General features: G+C 42.0%; 1 protein-coding gene across 2 annotated transcripts in view; it reads left to right on the top strand.

Moving 5' to 3' along the window:
* LOC145406859 (leukocyte elastase inhibitor A-like) overlaps window positions 1–20,969 on the top strand; it is a 105,618-nt gene that overhangs the window by 77,481 nt on the left and 7,168 nt on the right. The window contains exons 7-8 of one of the 2 annotated variants that reach the window (XM_080277971.1): window positions 2,840–2,981; window positions 15,317–19,507. In XM_080277971.1, coding sequence (XP_080134097.1) covers window positions 2,840–2,981; window positions 15,317–15,456 — 282 coding nt within the window. In that variant the 3' untranslated portion in view covers window positions 15,457–19,507. Of the gene's footprint in view, window positions 1–2,839; window positions 2,982–15,316; window positions 19,508–20,969 lie in introns of those variants that run through there. The other variant, XM_080277972.1, reaches the window with a different exon arrangement.

The following is a 20,969-nucleotide window of genomic DNA, read 5'->3' as shown; positions in this document are numbered from 1 at the left end:
ATTTTTTTGTTTGAAGGTTAGATTGAAAGAGGGATGTGTCATGTCCCCATGGTTGTTCAATCTGTAAATGGATGGGGTTATAAAAGAGGTACCAGGTAGGGCAGTGGATGTTGGAGTGACCTTAATGAGAGAGGGCAGTGTTTGGAAACTCCCTGTGCTGTTGTTTGCAGATAATACTGTATTGCTACGTGAAGATAAAGGGGAACTGCAAGGTTTGGTTAATGAATCTGGGAGAGTATGTAAGAAATGGAATCTAAAGGTGAATGTAGGGAAGAGTAAAATTTATGATCTTTGAGAGAAATGAAGTCACAGAATGTACAGTGAGGCTGGATGAAGAGGGAATGGAAAATGTGAGAGTGTTTAAGTAGTTGAGTACAGTAGTGTGGTGAGTAAGGGTGGTGGTTTAGAGGGTGATATGCTTGAAAGTGTACAAGGAAGAAAGGTTGCTGGTTCTTTGAAAACAGTGATAAGGAAGTTGGAAGTGATTATGAAAGTAAAAGTCACTGCATGACAGTATTGTGATACCATCCCTAACATAAGGAAGTGGAGGTTGGACTTTGCTGGAAGGCCACAAGCCAAGAGTGAGAGCAGTGGAAATGAGTTATTTGAGAGGAGCATGTGGAGTTACGTGGAGAGAGAGAGACTGACAAATGAGGAAGTGAAGGAGCGTTGTGGTGTGGGTGTGATGGAAAGTGTTAGGAGAAATACATTGAGATGGTTTGGCCATGTGGAGAGGATGGAGAGCGAGAGACTAACGAGGAGAGTGTATGCGAGTGAGGTGGTGGGGAAGGGGAGGATGAGGATGAGACGGAGGGATGGAGTGGAGAGGTATATGAGAGAGGGGGGTGTGAGCTGGGAGCAGGGCAGTGTAATGGCGTTGGACAGGACGACATGGAGGTGATTTAGTTGAGGCCACCCCTTACGGGATTGAGGTGTCTGGCAGTACGTAGATAGATAGATATTTTTAAACTGTATACATTTAATGGGAGATTACTAGAAAAAGAGAGAAGGAAAAGAAGTTTGATTTTTATTGAAAATTTTAGCCATGTGCTCACAGATGTTGCAATATGATAATTAAACATTATGCTAAGCCATGCCATTGTTGGAATACCAGTACTGTGTGCTGCATGTGTGTGCATGTAATCAGTTTACTGCCTGAATCTCAATGTCAAGTGCAGCACGTTGACAGAAGACCACTGTCTAGGTATTGTTTTTGTGTTGAGTTACATTGATACCACATTGGTATTACATAATATTATTGTATAATTTTCCATATGTTAAAGTTGAAGCATTGTACCAACCAAGACAGTGAACCAAATGTGTGATATGGCCATATTTTTAGAAAATAATAATCTTCCCTTCTTAGTTCACACCTAAAAGAGTGAGGAAATATATGCGAGAACACTTACAAGAGTCTGTGGTCATTGAGTAAAACAGACATTTCTTTGTTTTTCATTGTTACCCAGCCAATATGATTACAATTATTGGTTAAATTTCTTCTTCGATACTGATGCTGATATTAATTGACTTTTAATTGCTGATTTATGGGTGCAAACCACAGTGCTCCATGACTTCCTCATTTGTGTGTTTGTCTCTCAACACAACCCATTATGCTTCTCTCAGATAACTCATTTCAATGCTTTGCACTATTATGCCTCCATTATCAGCCCTTCACACTGTCGTGTCTCTCCAGTAGAGTCCAAACATACTTTAGAATGGGGATCAGATTGTAGTCGCACAGTGACCATTAACTTCAGTGCTTATTGCTTAATTCCTTATTACTGCTGTCTGTGAAGCTGCAACCTTTCTTCTTGCTGTACCCTTTCATGCACATCATATGTACTTTACACTAACACCAAGTTTCCTAGACTTCCTAAGAAGGAATCCATTCATCGAAGTTGTCCATGATGCGGCTGATGCCTTTTGTTGACTGGAAGCTACTTGAAGTGCCAGAACCAGCTGATAATGTCCCAGTAGTTGTTGGAAGCTGTTTTGAAAAAAGAAATCAGAGATGTGTAATAAGAGCTCAGAAAAACAGTTGTAAAAATTTAAGTCTAAGCTTGAAATCTAACCAGTCAGCTGTTCCATTAGGATTCAAGGAGACCTCTGGTGCGCAAAAAAACACCAGTGTTCAAAGTTTTTGGTATCCTAACTGTGTTCTTACAGATTGATAGGGAATGTAATGAAGTATTTGTTCCAAATTTTTTAGGTCATTATGTGCTGTAGTTTAGGCACTATGGATATCTACAGTTGTGATGCCATGGCACTACTCTGAAAGAAATTGACATTGTCATTTTATTGGAAATTGATTTTAGGATTATGAGTAATTAAGGTGCTCCAGTCAGATTGAGCCTGTGCAGGTTTATATGCAAGGGATGGTTGGGGTTTATTGGTCATGTAATGCCACTCAGGGATGAGTGAGGCTGGTCACTCTCATCTTAATTGTCAGGACCAACTTGCCTAGACCTGGGCTTCTAAGCTCCTCATGGGGCAACACAGGATTAGATGATGAATGAATGATGAATAAGGTAAATTTGATGCCTTCGTTTTACAAATGAGCAGCTGACCACAGTTCACGCCAAAACAAAGTGCAGAAACTATGATATAAGGCTCAGCTTCTGAGATGTACGTAGCAATTAAAGATTGGGCATTCTGGAATATAACTCGCAGTTCTCAGGTTAAATCTCTTCACCTGTGGTGAAGTGTTCCTGGCTAAGAGTGTTGAATTGAGGTTAGTTACCAAGCTTGTAGCTACACCTAACTTGTGGCAGTGTTTCGAGGGTTCGTGGTAGCCATCCATATGTTTGTTATTTTGTTAATTCTTTTTTTGCTTTTGCAGATGGGAATCAAGGACTTATTTGAGGATGGTACCAGTGACCTGTCTGGAATCTCTGGTAACCGTGACCTGTTTGTCTCCCATGTTATCCACAAAGCCTTCTTAGAAGTGAATGAGAAGGGAAGTGAGGCTGCTGCTGCAACAGGTTGGTTTTGTCTTTTATTTCATGTTGTACCATATTATTAATTGTCAGCTCAGTATTCCTTAGCTGCTTGATTCAGCAGTATTTTCTAATGCTTCCTGTATATATTCTTTATCTTATCTTAACCTTGACTTTGTTCCACTTTCATGAGTAAGTTTTGAAGCCAAGATATCTGTTTAGAAATTAGAAGTACAGATAGTAGTACTATAGTTTTCCTGTTTTCTTCAGCCAAAATATATATACAACTAGAATTGGAATGTTTTTGTTCCCATATACAAATATTAAATGTATGGACTTAGTATCCTACCCTGGGCCCCTGTGCTACTGATGGGGCAGTGCAGGTACAACTCCTTGGTAGTAGATATTGAAAAGACTAGGCTTCCAATGAGAATTGTAGTTTATAGGTTGCTGTTGAAAGATTTTGGTGTGTAACAGTCAAGTGCGAATTTCCCATAAGTTACCATTTTTTTGTTTTGATATTTGTGGCTATACAATATGAAATACTGAAAAACGTATGTACTGGACTGCATTGGGTGCTGGCTGATGAAAGGGCAGGAGATATGCATGTGATTGATTAGTTGACTCCAGTTCCTGCTATGGCTGTGCTAGTTATATTTTTCCTTGAATGCATTCTTCTTTAAGTAGGTTCCGGTGGCTTATATTCTGAAAGATGGTGATAAAGATGTGTCTGAACTTGTAGGTGCCATTAAGAGGCTGACACATAAAGCTAACTGGGAAATATCATATAAATTAGAGAAGTAAAAAGTACAGACACATGTCTGTACTTACAGAGGATATCTAGGTCTGACCACTATAACACAACTAATAAGACGAGCAGAATGCCTCAGACCCTCATTGACCTACAGGTGAGGATAAAGGACAGAATAAAGGATGTGTTGAGGATTGCTACTTGGAATACGAGGGGTGTGAATGATGAGGTGGAAGGGAGAGATTGTCCAGGTGCATTAGGATGCCAAAGTGAACACATGTAGAGGCAGTGGCAGAATCGGTAGAGAGGCGGCCTGCAGTCCTAATGACCCAGGTTCGATTCTTGGCTGGGGCAGGGAACTGTTTAAGGATTTGAATATCTTGAAAAGCAGCCTTTTCTGATCTTCCAGATAACCCACCAACATGTCGTAAAAGTATCCCCGCTAATACCAGTACACCAATCCTGAACGAGACAGCCCTAACATGTATTCTGTATGGATGGTGGGTGTTAGCGCTGAAGTGGTGACATGTGGAGATGTAGGAGGACTACTGGGCCCCAAGGAGGACTACTGGGACTTGGGAATAGGCCCTGAAGCCTTTGCCCAGAGTTGGACACGTTAAAAAAAAAAAAAAATAAAATTAGATTGCAAGGGGTGCTAATGATAAGGTAAGAGATTGTCCAGGTGCTTGAGGATGCAAAAGTGGTCATATGTAATCCACATGGAGAGGTGAGAGTGTGAGAAGTGGGAGTATGGATTGGGTGCATGTGCAGTAGATGAGAACGAGAGGGCAAAGAAGTGTGTATGTATGGTGTGCAAGAGATGGAAGGAGAATATACGAGAGCATGGATCAGTCGGTTCAAGGATTATGTGGGTAAGATTGAAAGTAGGAATACAAGCATGGGCGATTGTGTGCAGTAAACTCTCAGTTATCCTTGTTTGCAATATTTGCCCAACGTAATTTCTGGTGCTTTATGCTCGGCTCAGTGAAAACAATATCTGGCAAAATTAAGCAATATCTAGCTCAGAATTGGGATGCGGTTAGCAGTACTATGCACCTTCCAGTGGTAAGGTGTATCATTCAGCTCACACACAGACACCCCGCAGCGTGTCATGCATTGCAGGAGCAACCAACCTCACACACTGAGCTTACCGTTGCTCTGTCTCTCCTGTGGATGCCGTCAGTTTGGACGCATCTGTGCAATTTGCCCTTGTGACTCATGCGCTGGCTAAACCCAAGTGCTGTGACTAAGTGTGTGGCCTCCCATGCCATGCCAGTTAATGTAGTGCTGTAACTAACCTTGTGGCCCCTCAGTGCTTTGTGCCCTAGGGCTCTGACTACTGTACAGAGAAGACGAATCCATGCGTATCTACATTCCATCGATGTCAACACTAGGTGAGTTCAATATGAGCATATTATGTACTTTATTAATGTACTATATGTACTGTCTGTACTGTATTGTATTTTATGCTTGATTTCAATCTTTTACCCATGGGCGGGGGGGACACAACCTGGCTGCACTATGGGGTGGTACTACTACTTTGCTGCCAGGTTGTGTTAGGAAGAATACTGCCACCGTATTCCCTGCGTGTCGTAAAAGGCGACTAAAAGGGGCGGGGTGAGGGGACTAGGGACCCCCTCTTCTGTTTTTTAGTTCCTAAAAAGAGACAGGCCATAGAAAGGGATGGGGAAAGGAGTTATCCCCGTACCCTGAAGATTGGGTCTGTGAATGTGCATGGATGTAGTACGATTGAGGCTAAAAGGGAGGAGATTGGGAGAATGTTTGTGAGAAGAAAGTTGGATGTGTTAGCTTTGAGTGAAACGAAGATGAAAGGGAAGGGGGAGTCTATGTTCGGAAGTGTGAATGGAAGATTGTCAGGTGTTGATAGAGGAAGGGCAAGAGAAGGTGTGGCCTTGTTAGTGAGTCCGGAAGTACAGCAATGTGTGATTGAATGAAAGGAGGTGTCATCGAGACTGATGTGGGTGAAAGCGAAATTTGAACGTGAGTTGTGGGTGTTTGTGAGTGCATATGGGCCTGGTAGTGAAAGGGATGAAGAAGAGAGGGAGTCTTTCTGGAATGATGTTGATGAGTGTCTGCAGAGTTTTGGAGCGAATGTGAATGTGGTAATGATGGGAGATATGAATGCTAGAGTGGGAAATGTAGCAGTTGAAGGTGTAGTTGGTATGCATGGTGTGCCTGGAAGAAATGAATATGGGGAACGAATGATAGCGATGTGTGTTGAGCGAGAGATGGTGATTGGGAATACGCTGTTTGAGAAGAAAGATATTTATAAGTATACATGGGTGAGACACGTGGGTGTAAGGGTTGTTGATAGAGCTTTGATGGACTATGTGGTTGTGTCTAGGAATGTAATAGGAAGATTGTTGGATGTGAGAGTTCTGAGAGGGGAGGGTGGAGATATGTCTGACCACTACCTGGTGGAGGGAAAGTTAAGAGTAGGTAAGAGATGGGTGAGAGCTAGGAGGGTTAGGTGTGTCAGGGAGGTTTTGAAAGTGAGTGAGTTGGATAAAAGAGAGAAAAATATAGAGTTTCAGGAGAAATTGAAAGATGAGTGGAACGCAGTGAAAGATCGGGAAAATGGCAGCGTGGAGGAGGAATGGCAGTTGTTTAAGAGTGCTGTGGTGGGGCATGCAGAAGAGGTGTGTGGTGTGAGACGTGTGGGTGGTGGTGTAAGAAAAGGAAGTGAATGGCGGTGCGAGGAAGTAAGTATGGCTGTGGCTGAGAAGAGACGTGCATATGAAGTGTGGCTGCAGAGGAAGGATGAGATGTCATATGAAAGGTATAAGGAAAAGAGGAATAGAGCGAGAAGGGCTGTGCGTGATGCTAAAGTGGCAGCAGATGAGAGGTGGGGTAGGTGGCTGGCAGAGAATTTTCAACAGAATAAGAAAATGTTTTGGAAGGAGGTGGAAAGGGTGCGAAAGGGAGAGTCTGGGAAGGAAGAACGAGTAAAAGCAGAGGATGGAAGGATGTTAATTGAGATGGATGCAGTAAGGAAGAGATGGGCAGAGTATTTTGAAAGATTGTTAAATGTAGAGGAGGAAAGGGTGGCTGAGATTTTGGCAGATGGAAGGGTGCAAGGAATAAATGTGTTGGGAGAGTTGAATGATTCTTTGATCATGAAGGAGGAAGTGGAGAAGGCAGTAAAGGAGATTAAAACAGGGAAAGCTGCAGGTATGGATGGGTGTGCTGTGGAATACCTGAAAGGTGGTGGAGTGACTATTGTTGACTGGTTAGTAAGATTGTTGAATGTGTGCTTTGAGAAAGGTATGGTGCCAATTGACTGGGCAAGTGCTTGTGTGGTCCCGTTGTATAAAGGCAAGGGTGATAAGTATGAATGTACTAGCTTTAGGGGTATAAGTCTGTTGAGTGTTGTAGGTAAGGTGTATGGTAGAGTGTTAATTATGAGAGTTAGAGAGGGTACAGAGGGAGTGATTGGTGATGAGCAGTGTGGCTTTAGGAGAGGGAGGGGATGCATTGATCCGTTGTTTGCTATGAGACAAGTGTGTGAAAAGTATTTAGCGGAAGGCAAGGATGTGTTTTGGGCATTTATGGATTTAGAGAAAGCGTATGACAGAATTGATAGGGAGGCTTTGTGGACTGTTTTAAGATTGTATGGACTTGATGGTAGGTTACTAAAAGGGGTGAAAAATTTTTATGTAAATAGTAGAGCGTGTGTAAGAGTGGGAAATGCTGTGAGTGATTGGTTTCCCGTGAGAGTGGGGCTGCGACAGGGATGTGTGATGTCGCCTTGGTTTTTTAATATTTACATGGATGGTGTTGTAAGGGAGGTGAATGCAAGTTTTAGGTGGAGGTCTGAGTCTGGTGAGTGTTGATGGTGGAGAGTGGAATCTGAAGCAGCTGCTGTTTGCAGATGATACTGCACTGGTGGCTGATTCAGAGGAGAGATTGAGACAGTTGGTAGAGGAGTTTGGAAGGGTGTGTGAAAGGAGGAAATTGAAAGTAAATGAGAATAAGAGTAAAGTGATGAAGTGTACGAGGTTGATAGATGGTAGGGGGATGAATATGGTTTTGAATGGTGAGTTGCTTGAGGAGGTAGAGTGTTTTAAATATCTAGGGTCACATGTTGCAGTGGATGGAAGAATAGACGCAGAAGTGAAGTTTAGAATAAATGAAGTAGGAAAGGTGCTGGGAGGAATGAAAAAGTGTTTAAATGTCGTTCGCTTAGAATGGATGTAAAGAGAAGGCTGTATGAGGGTGTTGTGGTACCAACTGCGTTATATGGGGCTGAAACATGGAATATGGGTGTAGCAGAGAGGAAAAGTTTGAATGTAATGGAGATGAGGTGTCTGAGGAGTATGTGTGGAGTGACGCGTATGGATTGAGTGCGAAATGATGAAGTGCAAAGGAGAACTGGAGTTGTTCGGGAGATGGCTGGTAGAGTTGAGCAGAGGGTGTTGTGATGGTTTGGGCATATGGAGAGAATGGATAATGAGCGATTGGTGAAAAAGATAACTAGATCTGATGTGAGAGGTGTAAGGCTGAGAGGAAGACCACGAATAGGATGGATGGACAGTGTGAAGAGAGCGCTGGATGTGAGAGGGATGTCTGTTGAGCAAGGAAGAGTGGCTGTGCGTGACAGAAATAAATGGAGAGAAATTGTGAATGAATAAGTGATGACGCAGCCCTGAGGGGATATTCTCCCGCATTTGGTCTGATCAGCTAGTCAGGTCAGGTGCGGGTAAGGGGATGGGTCTGTTATGATGTGGCAGGGGTAAACCAGTTCTGCTGTCAGGCCCTGCTGCGGATGTCACTGATTATATTGCGCAGTTGACCCTTGTGTGGTGTGGTGCGGTGAGGATCTGTCCGTTCTCCCCTTTGGGGCTAAGATGTGAATGAATGTGTTTGAATGGATGAGTAAATGGGGAGTGTGTCGTCCTGTCTCGGCTACCTCCTTTTCCTTGGGGGAAGCAGCCTAGGTATATAGATAGATAGATAGATAGAGATAGTATTGTAGGAATGTTTTTAGAGGTTAGAGATGGATAGTGACACCTTATCTGGCTCAACGCTGAATGGATAACCGAATGGGGATGCCTATGCAACATCTGGCATTCTGCAGTATCCAGGATGAGGGTTGAGTAAATTACACTGGATAATTGAGGTTAATGTATATGTGCACTGGCAGATTACTGTTCAATTAAAGTGAAAGAAGAGTTCTGGGCAAATGTGGAACCATGCAAGGAAAAATTGGGGAGGAGTGAGAGAGAGTGTTTGATTGGTGATATGAATGGAAAAGTAGGGAAGGTGAAGGTGGAGGAGTAGTTCATGAGTGAGGTGTGCCTGCAGAAGTGGATGAGAATAATAGCGCCCTAGTGGACATATTTTGTGCAGGGAGGGAATTGATGTTAGCCAGTACTCTCTGTAGGCACAAAATGGTCCTCAGGTTTACAGTGCTAGTGGTGAGAAGGGCGGGTGATGAGCTGAATGAATGGAAGACAATGATTGATTATGTATGCGTGGATGAGAGAATGAGATGTGTGCTGGATGCAAGAGCATACAAAGGTTGGGGATGTGGACTCTGACCACCACTTGGTCGTCAAGGTACAAATGTGATGGATGATAAGGAGGAGAGAAAGGCAAGAGGAAGTAGTCCACAAAAAGAGAGTAGAAAGGTGCAGGAGGATGAAAAAAAAAATAATAAAGCAGAATATGAGAGAGAAGTGGAGTGATTGGGTAAATATGATGAGCAGATGCAGAGGCATGGAGGAAGTTGAGAGATGGAATACAGACTTACATGTACAGAAGTGGAGAGAGGTGAAGAGTAGAAAGAGAAAGATGAGAGTGGACGAGGAGTTTGGAAGGAATTTGAGTGTAAAGTGGAGGGAATGTAGGAAAATGTTCTAGAAGGAGGTAAGAGAATAAGACAGGGTGATAAGGAAGGTAGTAGGATTGAAAGATGAAAATGGGAGATTTCTGGTGGGGGAGGGAGAAAAAGTGAGCAGATGAAGAGAACACTGTAAGGAATTGTTAAACATAAGGAATGAAAGTAATGCGTATAAGTGGCTGGGAGGAGGAGGGAGATGAGAAGGGAGGAAGAGATCAGGAGGATGGACGTAAAGGAAGTAATGAAGAAAGTCAGAATGGGGAAAGCCTCAGGAATTGATGGAGTATGTGGTGAAATGCTGAAGCACTTAAGAGAATAGTAGAAAAGATGTGGAAGAAGTGCAGATTGGCCTGGGTGAAAGACAGAGTCATTCCCCTGTACAAAGGAAAAGGAGAAAAAGAAGCATCTGGTAATCATAGTGGCATTTGTCTTCTTAGTGTAATAGGATAAGTACTGTGTGTGGTAGGATATATATTGACAGAGTTAGGGAAATAGGAGGAATTAGTTGGAGACGAACAGGGAGGTTTCAGGAAGGGAAGAGGATGTGTAGATCAGATATTCATCCTAAGGTGTTTATTGGAAAAGTTTGTAGAGAAAGGAAAGAAGTTGTATGCTGCCTTTATGGATTTGGAGAAGGCATATGACAGAATGGATAAGCAAGGAATGTGGAAAATATTAAAAATATAAGGAGTAACTAGGAACCCAATAAATGCTGTGAAGAGTATTTATGAGGGTGCTAGGGCGCAGTACTTGTGGATGGTGAACTGGGTGAATTTTTCCATTTGAATTTTGGATTGAAACAGGAATTTGTCAAATCTTTGTTCAGTTTGTTTATGGATGGAGTTATAAATGAATTACAAGGTAGGGCATTGGATATTGTTGCGGCCCTAATGGGAGAGGACAGCTTTAGTAAACTTCGTGTTCTGTTGTTTGCAAATGATTTTTTGGTGTTAAGTGAAGATAAAGGGGAACTGCATGGCATGGTGAATGAGTTTGGGAGACTAGGTAAGAATGGAATCTAAAAATGAATGTAGAAAGAGTAATGTTATGCTGTTGGAGAGAAATTAAGCCTCTGAATGCACAGTGGGGCTGGGTGATGAGGAAATGGAAAAGAAAATATGAGTGCATTTAAGTACAATTGGCCCTCCACATTCACGGAATCAACTTTCTCTGGGTTCGAAGATTTGCTGATTGCCCCTCTGGAGCCAAGGTTCAGTTCATGGCCGCAAAGTGTAGCAGTGCGGATGCTCGCAGGTAATTTCTCGCCAAAACAGGTCCGCACCAAACCACCGCGCTCCCACGCTTCCCTGTTTCCCCCATCAATCTGTGTCCTGCCACTGTCACGGTTGTTTTGCTGCCTCTACGTCGTCATGCCAAACCACCTGTAATTTTATTATTGTGCCCAATAATTGTGTTCTCACTTTTTTATACAGTTGATCTGTTACACTTTGTGATATTTTATGCTGCTTTCAGGTCCCAGGTATGGTTTATTAGGTACAGTATGTGCACACTTGCTCACGGGGTGATTTGCGGCTGTTGAGACATTTGGGAGGGGGGCGCACCAAACTTTCACAGAAAATCCAAGTTTCCTGGGGTCTGTGTCTCCTAACCTCTGTGGATGTGGAGTGCCAACTGTACTTGGGTAGTGTGATGAGTGAGGATGGAAGTTTAGAGGGTGAAGTGTTTGGAAGGCTACAGCAGGGAAGAAAGTTTGCTGGTTCGTTGAAAGCAGTGATAAGAAATAGGAAAGTGAGCATGGAAGTAAAACAGTCGCCGCATGATAGTATTGTGCTTCCTACTCTGTTGTATGGAAGTGAAGCTTGGTCACCCATGCTGGAAGGATAAGAGTCAAGAGTGAGAGCAGTGGAGATCAGTTATTTGAGAGGAGCATGTGGAATTACATGGAGAGAGAGACCGACAAATGAGGAGTGAAGGAGAATTGTGGTGTTGATGTGGATGTATTAGAAAGTGTTAAGAGAATTCAGTTGTTTGAGAGGAGCATGTGGAGTTACATGGAGAGAGAGACTGACAAATGAGGAGTGAAGGAGAATTGTGGTGTTGATGTGGATGTATTAGAAAGTGTTGAGAATTACATTAAGGTGGTTTGGCCATGTGAAGAGCATGAAGAGAGAGAGAGAGACAAACAGGGTGAGTGTATGTTAGTGGGGTGGAGGGGGGATAAGGGAAGGGGAGACCAAGGATAAAATGGGGGAATGGAGTGGAGAGGTTTATGAGAGAGGGGGGTGTAAGTTGGGGAACCGATATTGAAATGGCAGGGGACGACATGGAAGCGATTTGTTTGTGGCCCCCTATTACTGGATTAGGGTGTTTGGCTTTTGATAGATAGATAGTGTTTAAAGACCATCATGCACCTCTAGGTCCTTTCATCTGATAATAGCTTCCCATATACTGTATTGTGATTTTGAGTAATTTCTTTCCCCAGTCCCCTGACTCAGAGGTCTCCATGTAGGATCTAATTCCCATGTTTTCATGAGTCTGTCCCTGGCACTATGCTTAGGAAAATTAGTTGGAAGTTGTAGCAGCATCAGACTGAAAATGTTTGATTGTTGGAAGGGAGTTTGGTATAATTATAAATGAAAAATTTTGAAACTTTCAACAAGATTTAGATGCTGGAAGTTTCAAGGATGACAGGGTGCTTAAAAAATAACTTTAGTCAACAGGGAACTGGAGTATGCAGTGTTTAAGCCCTGTGATAACTTTTTCATCACCATCATCATCATCATCATCATCGTCTAATCCTGCGTTGCCTCATGAAGAACATAGGAGCCTGGGGCTAGGTAAGCTGGTCCTGACATTTAAGATGGGAATGACTAGCCTTAATCATCCCTGAGTGGCATTATGTGGGCAATAAGCCCCAACCATCCCTTGGATATGGAAACTTGCCCAGGCTCAATCCAATTTGAGCTCCATAATTACCCACTAAACCACCAAACGCCATAATATAGTTATATGGTTAACACCCAGCAAAGTAAGTGGTTTCCTGGTGTATAGGAAACCATTTGGCTTGTCACTTAGTGTAGAATCACCCATAGGCAGAGGGAAGAGGAAAGAATGAAGGAAAAAAAGACAGAAGAGGGAGTGTAGAGTCACCCGTAGGTATGAGGAAGAGCAAAGAATGAAGGAAAGAAAGAAAGAAGAGGACAGAAGAAAAGAAGGAAGAGAGGAAAGGACAGTCACCCGAGAGTAGCATTACATCGAGTGAATGAATGATAAGTGCCCCCACCTACCACTTATTTTAATAAAATACAGCAGTCTCTCAAGTATCCGGATTTCCATTATCCAAATTACCCAGATGCTGTGATCTGGCTGTTTGCAACTATTATTTGTACATTTTTCCGTTTTATCCGGACAGAATGCTTGTGTCCGGGTGAAAATTATGGCCGCACGAACAGTTTCGCCCTTATGGGCCCTGCAGTGGTGATTACTTGTCTGTGGTTGGTGGGTCTGCTTGACCATGATGTTTGCTTGGCTATGGTTTATAGGTCTGCTTGACCAGATAGTATTAAACAACAGGAACAAGTGTTGTATGATGTACTTTAGTGGCCATTGACAGTGGCTTTCAAAGTCAGGCTATGTACGAAGAAGTACCAGGGAAGAATTCCATTATCGAGACTGATCCATTTTCCGGACATGCCTTTAGCTCTATTATGTCAGGTAATTGAGGGATTACTGTACAATAAACATGCATACTCTCTTGACTAAACTTTATACCTTTTGGTTGTGAAAATTTGAAAGTCATAAGTATGAATGAGCAAAATCCAGGCGTGAATAAGAACTTTCATTACACAGATGTCTGAACTTAGCGAGGACTGTTACTTCATGCCTGGTGTCAGTGCTTGGCAAAAACTAAGTGCTTATGCGTTAAGTATTTGAAAACATTGTAGGAATGCTTGGAATCTGGTCATTTTGCCCACACAGGGAACTCTGCACACTGGGTCTATTTGCCCACAGTGAAGGGAATTAAACCCTAAATGTGAATGAATGGATTTGTAGGCTAAATATCGTAGTTCTTAGGTGAAAGACTCCGTAGTGTAGGCGAATGACCCTCAATGGAAAATACGGGTGACTTGTGGGAGAACTAAATGTGAACCAAAAAGCTTCACCTTTATGTCAATGGTATAAGTATACTGTACAGCATTGTTGGTATAAATATATACTGTATATCATTGTTGATATAAATATATACTGTATAGCATTGTTGGTATAAATATATACTGTATAGCATTATTGGTATAAGTACACTGTACAGTATTGTCTGGGAAGGAATATATGCATTTGCTGTCCATTTGCAAAGCTAACTATTTTGCTGTCTGAACTAGAGAATTTAAATATTATGTTTACACGGTGTCCCAGGACTTCAGATGACTCCTTAGGTTCTCACACATAAATATTCTGTAACCATTTAACAGATTTGCAACAGTTATGGTGTTTAGGGTATTTAATTTGAATGGTGCCAGTAGGAGAAACTATCCACTTCCATTACCTATTGCTAACTTTTATACCCTTCATTGCTTTTTTCTGGGGGGGGGGTAACAGTTTCTGTTGTGTGTTGAGTATTGTTTAGCTTATTCTCGTTAACAATAAAGTGGTGATGGGTATAAAAGTTAACAGCAGGGGTTTGAAGTGGATAATTTCTCCCATTATCACCATTTCAGGGAGGCGATGGCCTTGTTGGTAGAAAGCTGACCTACATTCCTAATGGACCCAGGTTTGAATCTTTGCAGGGGCTGGGAACAGTTTAAGGATTTGAACTTCATTAAAGCAGATTTTACTGATTTACCATAAGACCCACTAACATGTAAAAATACCCCTGCTGATACCAATACTGTATATCAGACTAGTACAAGACAGGCCTAGCATGTGCTCCACATGGATGGTGAGTGTTAGTGGCAAAGTGGTGGCAGGTGGAGGTGCACAGTATGTAGAAGGACTGCTGGGCCTCAGAGAACAGGCTGTGCAGCCTCTGTCTACAGTTGGATACATGTAAGAAAAAAAATAAATAAATAAATTTATTCCATAACCATTGTATATTAGATACGTATTCAGAGAACTTTTAGGACTTAAAGTGACCCAGTGAGTCATTTCTTGAAGTTAGTATGTCAAGTGCTGAGACATCATATTATATGATAACAGGATGGAGGTGAAGATAAGAAGAAAGTTTAAGTTGATGGTAAAATGTGTGGGAGTATGAGAAGGAGGGAGCATGCTGTAAGGTAGCAAGGAAGGGAGACTGGGAAGGAGTCAGGACTGGAGGGATGAAAGAAAGGAAAACTGGAGGGTGAAAGGAAAGGAGAAGTGGTGGGTGGAAGGGAAGGAGAACTGGAGGGAAGAAGGGAAGGAAAAGAGGAGGGAAAAACAGCAGGAGAGGACAGAAAAGATGAAGAGCAGGAAAGGACAGAAAAGGGGAAGAAGAGCAGGAGGGGAGGGAAAAAAGGAAAAAGAGCAGGAGAGGAGGGAAGAAGAGCTGAAGGGAAGAGGATCTGGAAGGAAGGAGAGAGAAAGAGCAGGAAGGAAGGAGGGGAAAATAAGAAGTGGGGGGGGGGGAGAAAAGCTACACATAAATGGAGACCTGCAGTGAATTATTAAAGCTTTTTCACTCAAGCACTACCGAATATTCAACTGGAATTGTTTATCTTAAAGCTGAAATTGTTCTAAAGGGTGTAAAGACTGGTCTATATGCATTACTGTAGTTACTTGCAAGCAACCATTAAAAACTTCATTCAAGAAAATGTTCTTTTTCTACAGGTATGGTGATACAGACAAAAATGTTAATCCGTCCAATCCCTCCATTTGTTGCTGATCACCCCTTCGTGTTCTTCATCCGGGATCAGCGCTCAGGCCTTTTGCACTTTGCTGGCAGACTTGTCAAACCTGGTGTTGTTTAACCACCAAAGGTCTCTGACCTTTATAGAGCCACACCATTGGCAGCATCACCTTTGTGTGTGTCTTGGTGTATGATTGAGAACAGTAGTTCTTCTAGTATCTTTAAAAACAAGTCATGTGGGAATGAATTGGCATTTAAGTCTTTTAAATGTGTCATGTAGTAAAGTGAGCATGAATTGGCATTTAAGTCTTTTAGTCTCTGCAAAATCATTAAGGGTTGTGATACACAATATATATGTACCGTGGTACTGTATTTTAATTGCTTGGTAATGATTCACTTAACTTTTCTCAGTATTTGTGTAATGAGCATCTATTCAGGAGGCAGCTTTAATATTTAACCAGTATTCAGAACTGGTACTTAACTTTGTACCTGAATTGCAATATGCATGCATTTCTTTTTAGTTGTGTTTAATTTCTAAGCAGACATTTTCCTATATGTTCATGGTACTTCTAGTAAGCTGTTAACCATGCTATGAAGTTAATGGTGCTAACATTTAAATAAAGAGAATGGATTTACAGGTATCAGTATGAGAAAAATGCATAAAATGTGTGGAATACTTAAACTTTTTCAGTTTTATAATGGAATGTAAAAATGAAATTGTAGATGCTTTTATCAACAAATTCAGCCGCTTTGAAATTTGCAGGTACCGGTATGTACTTTTGCCCTTGCAGTCTTCAGGTTTATATTTTTCCATTGCAGAGGATTTCAGTTTGTTAGTAAATAATGACTGTCTCTACTGATTAAGTTTGTGGTAACTGTTTGATTATGTACAGGCAGACCCCAAGATTCGATACCCCAGCTGTAGATGTGATACCCCAGGTTAGTGATGGGGGTAGAAATACCACCCTACCCCGCCTAACGATGGCCATACCTTGGTTTAACGATGGGTTTTAATTATTTTTACCGATTTTGATATTTTAGAAAAATTTTGTGTTTAGGTTGATTTATAAACTGTTTTTAGACTTAGATTAATGTGTTTTAGTCATAAGTGGGATGAAGAGTGTCATTTTGGGGTAAAGTTTGCTGTTTGATTTTTTCCGGACATATATGATGATTTTCAGATTTTATTTTTGGGTTTAGGTGAGTTATAAATGGACTTTAGGCTTTGTTTAGCTTGTAAAGTTATTTGGGGATTTAATTTAGTAGAAATTTGTTTGGACTCATTTGGGTGGGTTTAGGACTTGGGGGGAAACCCAAGGCTCAAAAACGCATGCCTATACTTTACATGTTAAATCTACTCCGAGATACGATACAGCGCTGAGTGATGGGTTTTTACTTAACCAATTACATCGTTAAACTGGGATATGCTTGTATGTTACACAAAAGATGATGATGTAACTAATCATACTGATCACCAGTACAATAGTATGTGTTGGTCAGTAGTACTCATATAACCCAGTACTGTACTGTATACAGTAACCCACCCATTCCTGATTACCCATAATAATTAAGCCAAAGCCATATTGAATAATGCATTTTTTTGGATAGTGCCATAATACCAACATCTCCAGGCCATCTAGAAGGAGTATAAACTGTGCAAAAACCCTATATTGTACTGTAGAACTATCCAAACATAGGGGAAAAAAAAGTTTTCTTGATAAAAAGTCATGGTACAGTATTACTCTACCATACATAAAATACAGTATACTGTATGTACAGTATTTTGTGCTGAGAAAAATAGGTATGCAGAAAAGCAACAATTGAAAGATACATGCAGTACAGTACAGTATAATATACAGCTATTGTATACAGTACTTTATTCACCATACTGTAGTACTGAAGAAGATTTTGTGGATCATTTCTCTGCAGTTAGTGGTGTAGAGACGCCATAGTGTGTTCCCATGCGATTCATTGACAAGCTTTTGTTGAATCCTGGTTATCGGGTAACTCCCGTTTCTTCATGAGGGACAGGATTTCCTCATGTGCTTGGTAGGAGCGGGAGGCATGCACACACATGCCAGCACAAGAGCAAGTAAAAAAAACTCTGTGAAAGCTTTGGTGTGGCAACGGAGAGCACAAACTCCATTATAGACTTTCCATGCACTTGCACCAGATGGTTAAATGTGTGTGACTGAGGCTGAATGGGCAGGCTGGGCTTTGTTTTGGCAGGCATCTTCAGCTGTGTGTAAGTGGCGGGGAGTGGCATGTGGTTTAAAGAATATAGTTTCCCTGGACGGTGTTGGTTAATACTGTAAAAAACTGATATTGCTTTAGTTCAGCCAGATTTTTTTGTTTCTTTTTCGGATAATGACACTTGTCAGGTAAATGCAGCTTTGGATAATTGGGAGAGCACTGTAATGTGACCATGATTTTGGTTATGTAGTGTATCATTGCCAGTGGGCAGTATATACACAGGCATACCCCAGTTTAACGATCTAATTGGTTAGGTAAAACCTCATCGTTAGGCAGGGTACCGTATATTGGAGTACTTTTAACATGTATTTCAATGTGGACCATTTACCAGCCTTAGGTTTCCCCCCAAACTAAGTCACAAACCCACCCAGATGAGCCCCAAAACAGGTTTAAAGACAATCTAAATGGCCTAACAGCTGTCAAGGAAGCTAACCTAAGCCTGATACATGCAAATAACTCGCTAAAACCACCAGATCAAATCTGAATATTGTCAAAAATAAGTCTCGAACACTTCAAGCTTAGTAAACTATACCCCAAAATGACAATGTTCACCTCACCTATGGCTAAAACACATTAATCGAAGTCTAAAAACAATTTACAAATCAACCTAAACACACAGTTTTAGTCTAAGATATCATCTAAATCAGTAAGAAAAATCAAAACCCATCGTTAAACCGGGGTTTGGCCATCGGTAGGTGGGGTATGGTGCAATTTCTACCTCCATCGTTAAGCCAGGGTATCGCATCTAGGGTTATCGTATATCGAGGTATTACTGTACTGTATATGTATGTATATGTATATATATGTAAGTGTGTTTGAGTACTTGGGTAGTGTGATGAGTAAGGATGGAAGTATAGAGGGTGAAGTGCTCGAGAGGGTACATCAGGAAGGAGAGGTTGCTGGTTCCATGAAAGCAATGATAAGAAACAGGGAAGTGAGCATGGAAGTGAAAAGGTTACTGCATGACAGTACAGTATTGTGATATCAGCTCAAACATATGGAAGTAAAGCTTGGATGTTGTTGGAGGAAGAGAAGTCTAGAGTGAGAGCTGTGGAAATGAGTTATTTGAGAGGAGCATGTGGAGTTACTTGGAGAGACAGACTGACAAATGAGGAAGTGAAGGAGCATTGTGGAGTAGATTTGGATGTGATAGGAAGCATTAGGAGAAACACGTTGAGGTGGTTTGGTCATCTGGAGAGGATGGAGAGTGAGAGACTGATGAGGAGAGTGTATGTGAGTGAGGTGAAGGGGGGAGAGGGAGGGGGAGGCCAAGGATGATATGGAGGGTTGGAGTGGAGAGGTATATGAGAGAGGAGGGTGTGAGCTGGGGGCAGGGCAGTGAAGTGGCAGGGGACAGGGTGACAAGGAGGTGATTTGTTTGTGGCCACCCCTTATGGGATTAAGGCGTCTGGCAATGTATTTGTATATGTATATACAAGTATATAAACAGTACATATATACCGTATATATATATATATATATATATATATATATATATATATATATACGTGTGTGTGTGTGTGTCCTTTCCTCTCCTCCATCCTTCTTTCCTTACATCCTCTTCTATCTTTCTTTCATTCTTTCCACTTCCTTCTGCCTGTGGGTGACTCTACACTGAGTAACAGGCCTAATGGTTTCCTGTACACCAGGAAACCATTTACTATGCTAGGTGGTAACCATATAACCAGATTTTGGCTCCTGGTGGTTTAGTGGGTAATTATGGCACTCTAGTCAGATTGAGCCGGTGAAGGTTTATATCCAAGGAATGGTTGGGGTTGATTGCTCATGTAATGCCACTCAGGGATGAGTGAGGCCGGTCACTCTCATCTTAAATGTCGGGACCAACTGTCTAGCCCCAGGCTTCTACGCTCCTCGTGGGGCAATATAGGATTGGATGATGGATGGATATATATATATATATATATATATATATATATATATATATATCTATTGCCAGAAGCCTCAATCCCGTTTGGGGTGGCCACAAACAAATCGCCTCCAGGTCGCCCTGTCCCCCGCCATTTCACTGCCCTGCTCCCAACTCACACCCCTCTCTCTCATATGCCTCTTCATCTCATCCTCGGCCTCCCCCTCCCTCTTCCCCCCTCCACCTCACTCACATGCACTCTCTTCGTCAGTCTTTCACCCTCCATTCTCTCCACATGGCCAAACCACCTCCGTGTGTTCCTCATAACACTTCCTATCACATCCACACCACAACGCTCCTTTATATCCTCATTCGTCAGCCTGTCTCTCCATGTGACTCCACAGGCTCCTCTTAAATAACTCATTTCCACTGCTCTCACTCTTGACTTGTGTCCTTCCAACAACATCCAAGCTTCACTTCCATACGTTAGAGTTGGTATCACAATACTGTCATGTAGTAACTTTTTCACTTCCATGCTCACTTCCCTGTTTCTTATCACTGCTTTCAAAGAACCAGCAACCTTTCTTCCCTGCTGTACCCTTTCAAGCACTTCACCTTCCAAACCTCCATCCTTACTCATCACACTTCCCAAGTACTTAAACGTACTCACATTTTCCAATTCCTCACCATCCAACGTCACTGTACATTCACTGACTTCACTTCTCTCAAAGACCATCACTCTACTCTTCCCTACATTCACCTTTAGATTCTGTTTCTTACACACTCTCCCAAACTCATCCACCAAGCCTTGCAGCTCCCCTTCGTCTTCACTCAACAACACAGTATCATCTGCAAACAACAATACAGGGAGTTTCCAAACACTATCCTCTCTCACCAGGGCCACTCCAACATCCACTGCCCTACCTTGTACCTCTTTTATTACCCCATCCATGTACAGCTTGAACAACCATGGAGATATGACACATCCCTGTTTCAACCCAACTTTCAAAGAGAAAAATTCACTTAGTTCACCATCCACACGCACTGCAGCCTTCGCACCATCGTACATACTCTTCACAGCATTCAACAACTTCCCATCTACTCCATATATTCTTATTAACACTTTCCACTATCCTTGTCTATCCACCCTGTCTATGCTTTCTCCAAATCCATGAAAGCCGCATACAACTTCTTTCCCTTCTCTAGAAACTTTTCCACTAAAGATCTAAGAATGAATATCTGATCTACACAACCTCTTCCCTTCTTAAAGCCTCCCTGTTCTTCTCCAACTAATTTCTCTGTTCTTTCTCTAACTCTGTCAATAAGTATCCTACCATACACTTTTCCTGTTATACCAAGAAGACAAATGCCCCTATGATTACCACACACTTCTTTTTCCCCTTTTCCTTTGTACAAGGGAATAATTATACATGACTTCCAATCCTCCGGGACTCTACCTTCCTCCCAGGCCAGTCTGCACATCTTCCACATCCATTCTACCACTATCTCTTCCC

The sequence above is a fragment of the Coenobita brevimanus genome, chromosome 71 (assembly GCF_032717465.1).
Source record: "Coenobita brevimanus isolate Jiangsu-jjx chromosome 71, ASM3271746v2, whole genome shotgun sequence".
Taxonomy (NCBI): domain Eukaryota; kingdom Metazoa; phylum Arthropoda; class Malacostraca; order Decapoda; family Coenobitidae; genus Coenobita; species Coenobita brevimanus.
The sequence above is the reverse complement of the archived record's forward strand: the minus strand, read 5'-3'. Positions and strand labels throughout refer to the sequence as shown.